General features: G+C 40.7%; 1 protein-coding gene across 1 annotated transcript; it reads left to right on the top strand.

Moving 5' to 3' along the window:
• Positions 1-2959: 2959 nt before the first annotated feature.
• Positions 2960-5168, top strand: htr1aa (5-hydroxytryptamine (serotonin) receptor 1A a). The gene has a single exon (XM_018675215.2). It carries the CDS (start codon positions 3428-3430, stop codon positions 4709-4711), a length of 1284 nt encoding a protein of 427 aa, XP_018530731.1. The 5' UTR covers positions 2960-3427; the 3' UTR covers positions 4712-5168.
• Positions 5169-14670: the final 9502 nt, after the last annotated feature.

A 14670-nucleotide genomic window follows, 5' to 3' on the forward strand; every position in this document is an offset into this window, starting at 1 on the left:
TCCTCCCTGGTGCGGAAGGTCTCACCAGCTGCTCCACGCTGCTCGACCTTCCCTCTCCGGCTGGATCTGTGCTCCTCAGCCTGGGTCTCGCTGCCTTTAAGCTTGGGGTGTACGTCTCATTGTTGCAGTTTTCTTCACTGGACATCCTCGCTTCCGCGACCTCCAACTCTGCTTGAGCCATTTACACCAGAGGCTCCCACATGGGAGCTCATGACGGCGCTTTTCGAGCCCCTCAGTCACCAGTGGAGCGTATCCGATGCAGCTTCAACCAGCTAACCTGGTCTTTCCCCTGCCATCCTTCCTTCAGTCTCCCCACTTCTTCTTCTGGATACAGTGTTTTTTTTAGGAGTTAGGGGGACTGTTCCAGTGCAGAGGAGGTGGGCAGTGCAGCCATCTGGCCTGGCCTATCCTGCCCCTGTTAGCCCCCTGGGACATTCCACACTGTTGACAAAGACAAAGTCCCTCTGGTGAGCCCCATTACAATAGGTGCACTGTTCACGGCCTCACTATTGTCCTGTGTGACCTATAGAAAACACATTGCTATGCAACCACTGAACACACAAAAATAAGGTGAAAAAGCCAGAGCCACCTTTTTTTTCCTCACGTCCACTAACATGGTGTCAGCTTTTTTCACTCTCCAGTTGATAAGCAGATCACAGAGTGAGTGGTTCTGGTTGGTTATGTGTGTGTATGTAGTTGTCACAGAAAATATAATGCCCCAGTCTTTTCCTTTATTTGATGTCTGACTCTTATTTCTTCTGGTGGATCATTGTCATAGACTTTCAGTGTACTTGCACTTAAGAAATTTCAAAACCCAGAGAGAATCCAGACATATTTGATGAAAAACATCAGCATATATTGTTCAGGGGTGCTTTTTTCTGACAGGCTCCTTTATTGTTTCTAAATAGAGAATCTGAAGGCTGAAAAACATGAGATTCTTTATCAGAAGAAAAAAGAACAGTAGGGGAAAGAAGTGTCACATCCAAGATTATGAAGGGATATTTTCTGTTCGGATCGATTTAGGTAGTGTTAACATGGGATTTGATAAATTCTGTGATTTATGTGGGAGGCTGAAGTGTTTAAAGGCATCACTGTAACTATGGAGTGATGTTGAGTTTATATAATATAGATGCCTACTAGTCTGATTACTGTAGTGTCTAATTGTGTCAATGGAGAATGGCAAGGATGGGTACTAGCCTTATTTACACAGCCACTACGTACACATACCTAAAGAATGTTCACAGTGAATTACATAATAACCCATTCTAAGGCATCATTTCTCATTTGCATACAGCTCCTCAGATCCTCTGATAAGCCTCACTGGTTGGCTCTAATCCCAGTTTGAGGACTAAAGTCTATGCCTTTGGCTCTAGGGCCTTTAAGATTTGGAATATTTGAGGAGATCAGGCTGCTAAATCACCCCTGAGAATCCATTTCTGCAGTGTGGCTTTTAAGTAATCTTCTCTTACGCATTTTTGATACAGTTTATACATTTTTCTAGTCATATTGTCATTTTACCATCGCAACTTCTCTTTCATTATCACTTTTTTAAGTATTACAGAGTAGGAATGGCGTGGACGGTGTTATTATTAATATTATTAACATTAAATATAATTCTGTTATTATTATTGCTTGTTGTATTGTAAGGCATTGCCTTACAGTATTAATGTTTTTCTCTGGTTGTGTTATGCAGTCCTGTGTCATATTCCTACAAAAAGTGGTGTGAAGTCTTATAATCACTATAGGGACCTAACAGCAAATTTTCCTAGAGGACTTGTGACTTGCCATATAGTTAGATCCAGGTCCAACTTAGTTGGACGAGCAGGAAAAAAAAAATTGACATTGTAGTTCAATGGTTAATTTCTCTGTTTTCCAGTTAAGTTAAAGGTTTTGCATCTTAGTTTTTAATTTTATTTTAAAATCTCTAGTTTAAATTTCACTTTGAATATCACACCCTTTTAAATCCATTTGTGATATCAATAGCCTGTATCCCTTTTCTCTTTCCATTTTCTTTTAAACATTTAGTTATGGCCTAATTTTCCCTTTTAACACACACTCTGTGCTCAACCCCACCACACCCCCACCACACACACACACACACACCCTCCAAAGATGCGCGCCCATTTCTCCTCACTAGCTGCTATTATTCCAGCTGTGACTCACTGCTGACATTATTAGTTGGCTCAAACATCACCGAACACCAGGCAAAAGCAATTATTGTTTTCCAGGGAGGCCCCCCATTCTCTTTCATTCACTCTCTCTCTCTCTCTCTCTCTCTCTCTCACACACACACACACACACACACACACACACACACACACACACACAGAGTTTGCTTTTCATCTCTTCTAGCATCTCACCATTTCCCTCGGCGGCCCAACCCCTCCCGGTTTCCTCATCCTTCCTACAGTATCTTATTTAAGCCTAAACTGAAAAGTACTCGGGGGAGGGAAAAAAAAAAAAGTCCACATTATTTGGTGTAGTATCCGCTGTGGACAGCAGATGGCAGCAGCTCTCCTCTCTGCGCTGCTGCGGCGCTGTCCCTGGTCCTGAAACTACCTCTCGCTCTCAACGGACTGGACATAAGTGAACTACCTTTCTCTCCATCTCAGTACAAAATACAACGTTGCGCACCTAAACATTCTGTCTTTACTCCTTTCATAGTTCCTGTTTGCGCTCGTTTACCTGATGAAAAACGCCTGTTTCAAATGAAGTTGGATTAAACGAGAAGTTAATTTAAAGTAATAAAAGATTACAAATGCCCAGGTTATATATTACCACCTCGAATAGTCCATGTGTCTTGTTTTTGTTGCTATCTTGTTGTTTTTTTTTTAATAAATCAGCTTATAAGTGTTAGTCCTGGCTGCCTGACCTTTAGGATGTAAACTTTAAAAAAGTAATCCACAAAATGCTATACTCAATGAGTCCAAAGAGTAAAAGAGATGAGACAGAAAAGGAGAGGAGAGGTCTGCGCCCTCATCGGCTGTCTGCAGTGAAAAATGGAGCAACAAGGAGAGCAGAGGCACAAAACTCCAGGGCGATCTCCTCCCGGTCTGACGTACCCAAAACTGCTGGTATAAATGAATTCGCGGCGTCACCAGGCTCAGATGATTCGCAGCACCAGTGAGCGCACCGGGCTGTCAACACTCACGGGCTATAACACGCGCAATATCCCCCCGCCCCCCTCACAAACACACACACACACACACTCACAAACACGCCTGCGTCATGCGTCCTGAGAGCGACTGCACGAACTCGGTAACTCCGATGGACCCCGGTAAAACGCACAGCAGCAGCAGTTTGAGGGGCTGACTGTATCCCGCATTTCTGTCCAGAAGCGCGGGTGTGCCCCCCCGCCCCCCAACCCCACCCCCCACACACCTTCACCACTGCTCTGGGAAAGTTGCGCTCTGAGTGTGGTCGCATCATGGATTTTTTAACCACAAGCGGCAACGACAGCAACGCGACCGCCAGCGGTTACCCTCACGGGGTGGACGTGGTCGCCGACTGGGACGGGGGCGAGAATGGCACGGGGTCTGGGTCTCTGCCAGACGTGGAGCTGAGTTACCAGATAATCACCTCTCTGCTCCTGGGGTCCCTCATCCTCTGCTCCATATTTGGCAATGCGTGCGTCGTGGCAGCCATCGCCCTGGAGAGATCTCTCCAGAACGTGGCTAACTATCTGATCGGATCTCTGGCCGTGACCGACCTCATGGTATCGGTGCTGGTTCTGCCGATGGCGGCCCTCTACCAGGTTTTGAACAAGTGGACACTGGGACAGGAGATCTGTGATTTATTCATCTCTCTGGATGTACTGTGCTGCACATCATCCATCCTGCATCTGTGCGCAATTGCCTTGGACAGGTACTGGGCCATAACAGACCCAATTGACTATGTAAATAAACGGACACCAAGGCGAGCTGCGCTCTTGATTAGCGTGACTTGGCTAGTTGGTTTCTCCATCTCTATTCCGCCTATGTTAGGCTGGAGAAGCGCCGAAGACAGGGCGAACCCCGACGCTTGCATCATCAGCCAGGACCCGGGCTACACCATCTACTCCACGTTTGGGGCTTTTTACATCCCCCTTATCCTCATGTTGGTCCTGTACGGGCGGATATTCAAGGCTGCTCGCTTTCGGATTCGAAAGACAGTTAAGAAAACCGAGACAGCACAAGTGTCAGACAAGTGCTTGACCGTGTCTCCGGCCATCTTCCACAAGAAAACCAACGGGGAGGCCGGGGGCAAAGGCTGGAAGCGCAGCGACGAGTCGAAAACAAGCTCCCCGTGCGTAAACGGCGCGGTGAAGCATGGAGAAGAGGGTGAGTCGTTAGAGATCATAGAAGTTATCAGCAACTCGAAGACGCACCTGCCTCTGCCCAACACCCCTCAGTCCTCGCAGGGCTACGAGAACATGAATGAAAAGAACTCGGGGGCGAAGAGGAAGATCGCGCTGGCCCGAGAGCGCAAAACGGTGAAAACGCTGGGGATCATCATGGGAACTTTCATCTTCTGCTGGCTGCCCTTCTTCATCGTCGCGCTGGTGCTGCCTTTCTGTGCGGAGAGCTGCTACATGCCCGACTGGCTTGGCGCAGTCATAAACTGGCTGGGCTACTCCAACTCTCTCCTCAACCCCATCATATATGCCTACTTCAACAAAGACTTCCAAAGTGCTTTCAAGAAGATTTTAAAATGCAAATTCCACAGGCCGTAACCACACACGGCAAAAAAAAGAAAACGCGTCTTGAACGTAAACGTGGAGTAATTAAATGGACTGTATGGACCTGCAAAAAGTAACCCACAGACTTTCATTCAGGGACTGTCTCTTTTCGGTGTGTGTTTTAAGGACCATGTAAAAAAAACAAAAAAGAAAATCCGCAGGTCACTGGCCGCTGATGAAATGAGACAGGACAGGAACAGTCGCTGTTAATGTACAAGCTCATGTTTATTCAGTGTTGTAGCTACAGTATATAGCCTATATGCGACGGCAGCCATCGTTGTATTGCCATGCCAAGACGTGTCATGTGCCGATTCCATGCATTTTATCATGAGACACGCGGGGTTTCCGTCCTACATCACGAGCTTTGTAGCACTGAAACAATAAAAGCAATCAGAGTTTGTCCTTAAGAAATACGAGTCAATTTTTCATTTAGAAAATCAGACAGTAATGAGCCGAGAAGAGATCAGTGGCCTATTATGAGAAATCACACTTTCACTTGGGACCTGTCTCATCATGTATCTTCATATAGATCTTAAGGAATTAATCATTTGCTGTGTTGTTGAGCAAACAAAGTGGCGGGCAACTTATCAATTTGCCGTGACAGGCCACAGTGATGATGAGGATTGGGGGGTGAGGTGGGGGTTGGGGGGGGGGTGAAGGAGAGTCCATGGTGTGTTTGAGTCCTTATTTAGAGCAAATGGGTATTGAAGACACCCCCACTATCTATCCATCAAATCCATCTCAAAGTTGAAAGCAAGAAGAGATGGGCAATTTTTTTTTCTAAAATGGAGGCTGGTATTACATTTATGATATGTTCACAGTGTCTCCCTCTTCAGACCACCACCACCCCCCAAAAAAATCCCATCTCTCTATTCCTGACTGCCACATTGCCCTAGGTGTGTGTGAGAAAAGACAGAAACTACACCTGACTGTGAGAAAAGGATTGTTCTAGAGAAATATCAAGGGACAGCATCAAACATTTGTTGTCTATATCAGTTTGCTGCACAGTACTTTCTCCATACAGGCTTACCGTTCTGGAGTAGACAACTTGTTACACCATTAACATAGCGAAAAATCAAACCTGTGCTAAGTTTAGTACACAGACTTATAACAACACATAATGCAGAGGTTTGCACATAAAAATAGACCACATTATACAAAGAGTTGCAGGAAACCTCCTCACTGTATAACTGCTCTCATCTGTCAAACAAATCCCAGACACAAATCCACTTACAGTAGATAAAAAGATAAAGACTGTCAGACGTTGAAAGGGGAAGGAGGAAAACAACTTTCAGGAAGAAGACCCAGCAAAGCCTGTAAGCTTCACAAGATGGGTGGCTATTTGGGCTGTTGTTGTGGCAACACATCAAGCCCCAAGGCATCACGGGTCAGTGAGAGTGGCAGCCAGGCTGTGCTGAGGACAGCCAGAAACTTAGAGACTCAGCATGACAATTTAGAGATGACACCTGTGGCCTGCAAACTGGTCTCATACTGACTGAAGTTCATGTAAGAGAAAACACACAAAAAAACAACCTGTTCGTTTCATAATTATACTACTTACCATTTAGAGCTAACCATCTATAAGCAAAATATAAACAATCAAAAATTATTTATAGGACAATGTTATTGTAGTTCATTTAGTCAATAACCATAACTCCACCTGTGTAGCACAGCTAGATATGATTACACACACGAACATATCCTTAAAATTGTGTAATCATTTAGTAACATGTCTAAAACCAGTTCCTGGGTCATTAAGACATGTTGAGCCAGAGGGTTCAGTTTATTTTGACAAAAAAAACAAAAAACAAAACAAACAAACAAAAAAAACACTTACTAGATTTGTTTCCTGGGCTTTCAGCCATATCTTTTGCTCAGTTGTGATGGGGGATGAAGAAGAAGTATTTATAAATCAATAAACCAATCAATTCATCATCAATAAAAATATTTATAAAACTCACATCACTGATTCAAATCATGATTTTTTAAAAACTGCTAATAAATAAAATAACTGTATTATATTTATCACTGTAATGCTATTTATACTATAATGATACTAGATTTAAAACCTAATAAAAGATTTAATAAAGATCTAATATGAGGTCTCAGTGCAGTAACACACTATCTGCACTGGAGCTGATATGATGAGTCAGTTAACTGATAGTCAGTCAACAGAAAACTTATTCTGCAACTATTCTGATAAACACTGTCTTGTTTGAGCTTCTCAAGTGAGAGGATTTCCTTTGACTTTAAATCACATTTCACTATTTTCAGAACACATTATACACATATGCACTTAAAAGTACATCATTTTCTTGCACTGATTTTGGTTACAAAATCTTAACCATAACCTAAATTCAGAATGTGTAACAGATTATGACAGCTAAAAAAAAAAAAAAAGTCATAAAAGTTTGAAATTCTGCCTTGAGAAAATGAAGCTGGAAGGAAGAAGTCATAAAAGCCATCTATTTCTCCATGCCACAGGTTTTCTTTCTCCATCTGATCACTTTTGCTCTGTGGTGCATCAGGGTGACTCACTCAATGCGCTCACAATGCTTTTGGGAAAATTAATCTCATACCTGTGACCTGCAGGTCAAATTCTAGGCTTATGATGGCTCAGAGAGGCCCACAGAGAATGTGGTGTGAGCTGCTGAGCAGGGTAGAGTATATTTCTCAATTGTGAGTCAGACTGTGTGTTAAGACCATTAAAATCATTACATTTTGGTCCTGATATATGGGATTACACAGCAGCTAACCCACTTTGAACTATGTCATAATATCAAAGGTTTGGATTGTAGGACTGCTTTTAATCCCACTCACTCTGGGATTCTTACATGTAATATAGGTAGGTGGGTGCAGTATGATGACACAGGAGCTTTTCCTTCAACCCAGCAAAAGAAGAGAAGAGAAGAGAAGAGAAGAGAAGAGAAGAGCATGATTATATAAAATACTATCACTAACAAGGGGATTAGAGGGTTTAATACATGTTCAACTGCCCTCTGATCTAAAACTGTATCAGATTCTGCCTACAGTATATACAGTAATTGTTAGAAGTCCTATAGGAGCATTTTAGTAAGGATGAACAGTGGGTTAAAGAACAGTCAAGTACAAATACAGAGCTCTTATTTCAACCCATTTTTCAACACTTAAAAGTGGCAGCAACCTCCTTGTCTAACAACACACGAGATATTAAACATTTATTGGTGTTGCATAAAAAGGTAACACAAGAAATTACAAATGTCATTCTAAAGGCAACCCTGGTCATTTTAAAATGACATTTAATTAGGGCTACATAATTGTAATTTCTTCACTGTGCTACTTCGAAATTGATTCTACTGATCAATAAAAAAACAACAGTTGCCACCTGAAAATGTAGCAGCTGTTAAATGTCACTACTGGCAATGTAGACTTCATTTATATTTACTTAAAAGTGATACCATGGAAGCTGCATAAAGCACAGAATGTCAGTACCACCAAGTATAAATCGATATTAAAGGTACTGTATGGAAGAATTTGAAGCACTTTACATGCAGAGCTGTGAGGGCAATATGTCTAACGTGAGGAAACACCTGGTCAAACACAAATTATATCTAAAATCTGTAACAAGCCAAGTACCGCGCAGCAGCCGCAGGTAACATTGGTGCGTCTGCGGGCTGTGCCAAAGAAGTTGAACCCTCCATGGACGGCAAAACATTAACTGAGGCATCACCAGCTACTTTATTGACATCTTCAGGTAATTAATTACTTAGCTGGATTGAAGCTTAGCATTTTTACCAGCATTAGCCAACACTAATCCACTGGCTGCATGTACCTTACCAACATTTGATTGCTAAAACACTACAGAGAGTAAAATACAGAAATATGATAGTGTTGGCTACCAGTACTGAATTCCATGTATAGATTTTGGTTGATCAGATAAGCTGTTCTGATCAGTCAATTTTTAAAACAAATATTCTTCAATGACCACCTTCAGCAACTCAGGGAACCTGAAGCCAAACCGTCTTTGTTAGCATCTTCTATAGACTGACAAGCAGCTGAGATAATATGGATATTTAGGATACTTATATGCATTTCAAAATTAACATTGCTGATTAAAATGGAATGTCATCTGAGGCCAGTTGACTAACCCAAGCCTGTCATAGTGAAGGGTCTCAAGGGGAAATCTCAAAATAAACCTACAAATTTAGGCTGCTTTCAAAGGAAGAAGGACTGCTTTGGTGATATTTTCATAAATGATGAGCACCGTCTAAAAATATTTGTTGCATAAGGATTTCTTCTGACACTGATAAATAAAACCTACTGAAATAAACTTTTATTCCTGGTCTAAAAATGTAGGTAAATAAGAGTAATTATTTAAACTACTTTAAGGGAACTCCCAAAAGTAGAATAAACTGTAAAGGTTGCAAGCTAAATGCTTGAGATTGTATCTGGTAACAAACAACATGCTGTGGTTTTTTATGTGCTTTTAGGCAGCCCAGTCCAGTTTTTTTTACTTCTATTAAAAGCACAAACAAGACACGTTTACAGATGTTGTGTGACACTAACAAAGGATACAGAAAAATGTGTAGATATGAATATAAATAATATATAAATTATATGTAATATTAGCATCAGGGCTTTGATTTATGTAAGTTTGTTCTTTCAAAAATGATCCTATAAAATACATGGAAGTGGAAGTGGAAAAAATGTTAACCTCTTCTGGTTTGCACTGATAATGCATTTGCTTCTATGGGGACTGAGCACAACAGTGTTAAATGTGTCTATCTCTGTGTGTCTGAATGGTTTGGAGGGCAATATATATAGAGAGAAGCATATTGAGTTGAAAAAATGAGTGGATGAGCACAAAGTGACAGGAGTAATCAACAATGAGAAAACCGCAGATAAGAAAATCATTCAAAAGACCACGGGAAGTGGAAAAAGGCAAAGACAATGCGAGAAAGTATGAGAGAAACAGATATGACTAAACACTCAGCACAACACATGTTTCTGTTTCACCCCCTCCTACTTCAGAATCTTTTTGATCTGTCAGAGCTCTTTTTTTTTTTTTTCAAGGATCTCACAGCCCACGGCCCATCATACGCTGAAGGCTCTCTATCTCACTCTCTCTCTCTCCATGCACGTCCGAGAGAGAGAGGCAGGAGGAGAAGAGCACCGGAAAACGCCTTTTGACGTGGAGAAATGAGGCTTTAGGGCACTTTCAGATACAGTCATTTTTTTACTACAGAGGTTCATCTTCTACATTTAGAAAACATGCGTCATTCCTGTTTTACAGTACAGTCCAGACATTGATAGATAAGATTGCCTCTTTTTCTCATGAACACACAAAAACCAACACACACGCACACAAACTCATCACTGTGATGGAGGGCAGGCATCACATGTTCAAGGACAGCAAACAGAAAAAAAGGTAAGGAGTAAACAATGTCTAGTACATCATGCCACTTTCTGTCTTCACAAACAATTCAAAAGGATAAGAGAGATGAAGAGTCATGCTCCAGTGCCCATTGGTATTTGTATTACAGCCAGTAAGGAACACTTCACCTCAGTCTTTGAAATTTAAAAGAACTCTTTTGCATCTTCCTTCAACAAGACACAAACATTCGCTGCTGCTTAGACTATTCTCCTTTTACTGCACCTCTTTTCCCGGAGGACCACTTGCTGCTTTTTACTAAGTGCCATTCAGCTAAAACTTTGATGGGATAAAATGTGTGGATAGACACAGAGTGGATGAGATAGAGTACCAAACACCAACTGTGTGACACAAACACTGACTGTGTGACACTGTCTAAACAAAGGCCACTCCAAACAAAACAAGCCCCTCTCAGTTTGCCTGGAGGCAGTGACTACTTTGCAGTTGCTCATCTGTGTGAGTGTGTGTGTTAAGAAGGACAGAGGGAAGTGGAGAGAACGAGGGCTGCATACAGACAACCAGGAAACGCTATTTGAGTGCAGCTGGTTAAAAAAACACTCACAACTAAAATTAAAAACTTTATGGTATTATTTACTGGGTCAAATGTCAGATGCGGTGAAGTGTGTCAGTGGGATTATAGCTCAACTTCAGCATTCAATTCAACTTCAACGTTAAAGGGGCTATTTGTACGTTTTCTCTGAATGTGGTTTCTTGCTGGGAGCGGGAGGTGGTGATGGTCACTTGCCAAGAGATTCAGTTATTGTTGCCTTTACAATACAAGAGGTTAGAAAACAAACACCCTCTGAGCAGAGTTGCTTCTCCAGAGCAGCCTGGACACTACAGTGAGTCGCTGCTGGAAAGTGACGAGACCGGTAAGCTGGGCTGAGGCTAGTTGGTTAGCACGCTAACTTCAGTTGAAGAAAAGAAGCAAATGAATTAGAAGCAAACATTGGTGTTGCTTTCCACTACTGGAGACAAGTTTGATGCTGAACTCGCAATGTTTTTTCTCAGCTGGAAAGTAAACAGCTGTTAATGCTAACATGGGCTATATAGTGATAGCAAAACTCACAAATAGCCCCTTTAACTTTATTGTCTTCTAGGGGAACTCACACAGACCTAAATATATGATACAAAAAACATGACAAAACACAAATAAGAATGTCATCATCACCCAACTCAATCAGCAGTGTTTATACCAACATCATCATTATCATTGTTACTCACACATTTTATATGGAAAATTGATCATAAGCTGACTCATAGTTTGATGGTGTGGAGGATGAAACCATGACCTTATGTCTCTCTGTCTAGAGAGGAGAAGCTCAAATTCTCCATTTAGAAGTACAGGACACTTTAAGTGTTGGACGATTTTTTAGCTCTGTTCTTTGTGACATGGTCAGTAGGTGCTTGAAAGAAAGCCTGGAGTGTTGACACTGCTTTACTGCCTACCATTAACTTGCCAACTGTCTCTTAGAAATGACATTTATATACTACTAATTCAGTTGTCTGTACCTGGACAATCCAGATAAGAGCCACAATGTGAAGCTGGGGTAGGGCCAAGGAGGAAATTTAGATACCTGGCAATCAAAAGCAGCCTCATACATACCATTTAACAAGCTCAGTATCTTGATAAAACACTACATTTCATAATCTCCACCAACATACACATTAGAAAATGTGATTTCAGCTACTGAGACTCCAAACTCTACAGGCAAAATGTATAGTCTAGACTTACAGACTCATATACATAGAAGTGGATCTTTTTTGGACCCATTATACAGATGGACTGTATCTCAAGGCACTTGTCATCTACGATGAGCACACTCCTTTAGTGGCTGCCAGGTTATTATTTCTTATAACTAAATGTATTATTATTTATTATAACTTTATCATCTACTGAACTTTAGAAGTGAAGACAATTCCAGAGCCCATCTATCATTTTGATTAATTAAAAAATAATTGCTGGCAGTGTAACAACTTTGGTCCAACTATATAACTTCACAGAATGAAACAGAATAGTAGATGGTGCATAAAAGAGTCGAACAAACGAGCAGAGTGACAAATCATTACAGTGCACAAAGCTACAACAGCAGCTGACTGTATTTCATAACAGGCATCAAACTTCATTTGGAGCCACAAAGAAATCTGCAGTTTGTCTCTGCTCTGGTTCCTCTCCTGTCCTTAACTATCTGCAGTAAATGGCACATACGTACAATAAAAAAAGGTATTAATTACATTTTTGCTTTAGTTATAGTCTAGCTTCTGTCATCTAGATGAGATTTAAAGACTGCATTTTTATGCTACTGTTGGGTTCCAGAATAAATACATTGCTGTTTTTAATCCTTCTGTGACTTAGGCATATTGTGGAGGTGGCCTTGGACATGACAGAATGTAAATAGCCAATGCAAGATAAATCCGATCTTTAAAATGCTGAAAATGTTCCACCACTAATAGAAATCAGGTACAGAAGTACTATACTTAAGTACAATCATTATGTAATTAGCAACTTAGTACTTTACCCCACTGCATTTCAGATGTAAATATTGCACTTTTTACTCCCATTTATTTATTTGATAGCCTTCCAGATTCAGATTTTACATAGAAACAAAACACACAAAACACAGGATCAATTAATGAAATATGATGTGTTGTTATAGATTAAACTGGTCAGTGGTATACTCATACAAGTGATCAAATAAATAAAATTCAAATAAACTCCACATACACCAGATACAACATCCTCCTTACACACTGATGCAGCAGTAATGATATTAATCTGGTACGATATCATGTTCTGACTTTATGCTGCATGAAAAATACTACTACTTGTCTTTGCCTTTTTCCAATACTGCAGGACTTGTAATGTGGTATAGCACTGCTACTTTAAACTTACTTCTTTCACCACTAAACTTAAACAACCCCATACACCACACTGATAGATTATAAATATTCAAAGCACAAACTCTGAATGCAATTTGGCTTTTTAGAGATCTACACATCCAATAGTTACTTCATCATTCTCCAGATTGTCAAGGTTTTTGTCAAATGCAACAAAATGGACTTTATGTGTGTGTGAGTGTGTGAGTGTGCCCCCCCCCCCCTTCCAAGAGGAAGGCTGTAGCAGTGATTCTCACACAGGATGACAACAAGGGTTTTAATTTGGACCTTACTGCCTCTGGCACCTTGTTGATGGTGTTGGGAGTCTAAGATGGAGAGCGAGAGTTTGAGAGAGAGAGTGAGAGAGAGACATCTTGGAGAGGAAACATCACTCGGCTTATTGCATCATTTCCAGTGCCTGTCAGCAAGCAAAATACATTGCCAAGAGTAAGATCTATTGCCTTAAAATGAACTCTTTAACAAAAAAGAGCCCCCACTCTTCGTTTCATCTGCTGCCAACTCTTGCAATGCATTTTCACAGTGTCTCACCATGTGTCCTGTAAATATGTTCACAGTCTAAGTATAAATAACATGTCAGAGTTTTGCTTCAGGGACAACATCTAATTTGTGTGTGTGTGTGTGTGTGTGTGTGTGTGTGTATATATATATATATATATATATAAACTGCAATATATCTATTGCATATATATATTGCAGTTAAGTATCTGTGCCTTCAGTAACAAAGGCTTTATTGCTGCCTCATAGAACTTTAACAACATCATCTCCATGCTTGGCTTTTTGTGTCCTCAGAGACCACGTCTTTGCTTTCAGCCATATTATCTTAATTGCCAACAGGATACCGACACTGACAGAAGACGTGCATTTACAAACACACACTCTTATGTTCCAGTAGAAACAAATACAATTCTTTCCCAAAGCCCCATTAATAGTCTTGTTCCCTCCTAATTCTTATTTGCAAAAGCCTTGACCTGTTTTGGCCACAACTTAAAAAAACTGATGGCAGAGCATCTTACAAAGCAACATAAACTATTGTTGCTTGCAAGAAACATTAAAATTTCATCTTTTACATAGTGAGATACTTTGTCTGCTTGTGTGTATTATTTGTTTCTTTTAATGTGTATTATCAACCTGCCCAGAGACAACAGAGGAAAATTATCCCCAAGGCTGAAGCTGACTAATTTCACAGTACATCATACTGATATTAATGTACATGGTCCCTGAAAATTAAATGAATAAAGTAAAGTAGTCTAGATGAAGCAGGGAGATAATTTGCACTTAATAGTTGTCAAATAACTGAGGAGCAATAAAATGGAAATAATTTAGAATCTTAAAATGTTATATTGTTTGAAACCAATATAATACAATATATCGCAGTAAAAAGTCACCACCATGCATAAAAGTCCACCATGCATGACACTGTCAGGTCTACTTTCATGTGAATTACGTCTAAAACTGCACTCCTCCTTATTTTGATTTATTATCCAATTGCTCGCCGGTTCATTATCAAGATTGTCTTAGGGTGTGCTTTATCAGTGGGGAGAGATTTAAAGCTCTGTGTGGGTGAGATGGTTGCTGTCTAATGTTTGATGAGAACTACATTTACAGTTACCACTGTTTGTCCTAGCTGATACGGTTGCCTCGCTTG

This window comes from Lates calcarifer, linkage group LG13 (assembly GCF_001640805.2).
Source record: "Lates calcarifer isolate ASB-BC8 linkage group LG13, TLL_Latcal_v3, whole genome shotgun sequence".
Taxonomy (NCBI): Eukaryota; Metazoa; Chordata; class Actinopteri; family Centropomidae; genus Lates; species Lates calcarifer.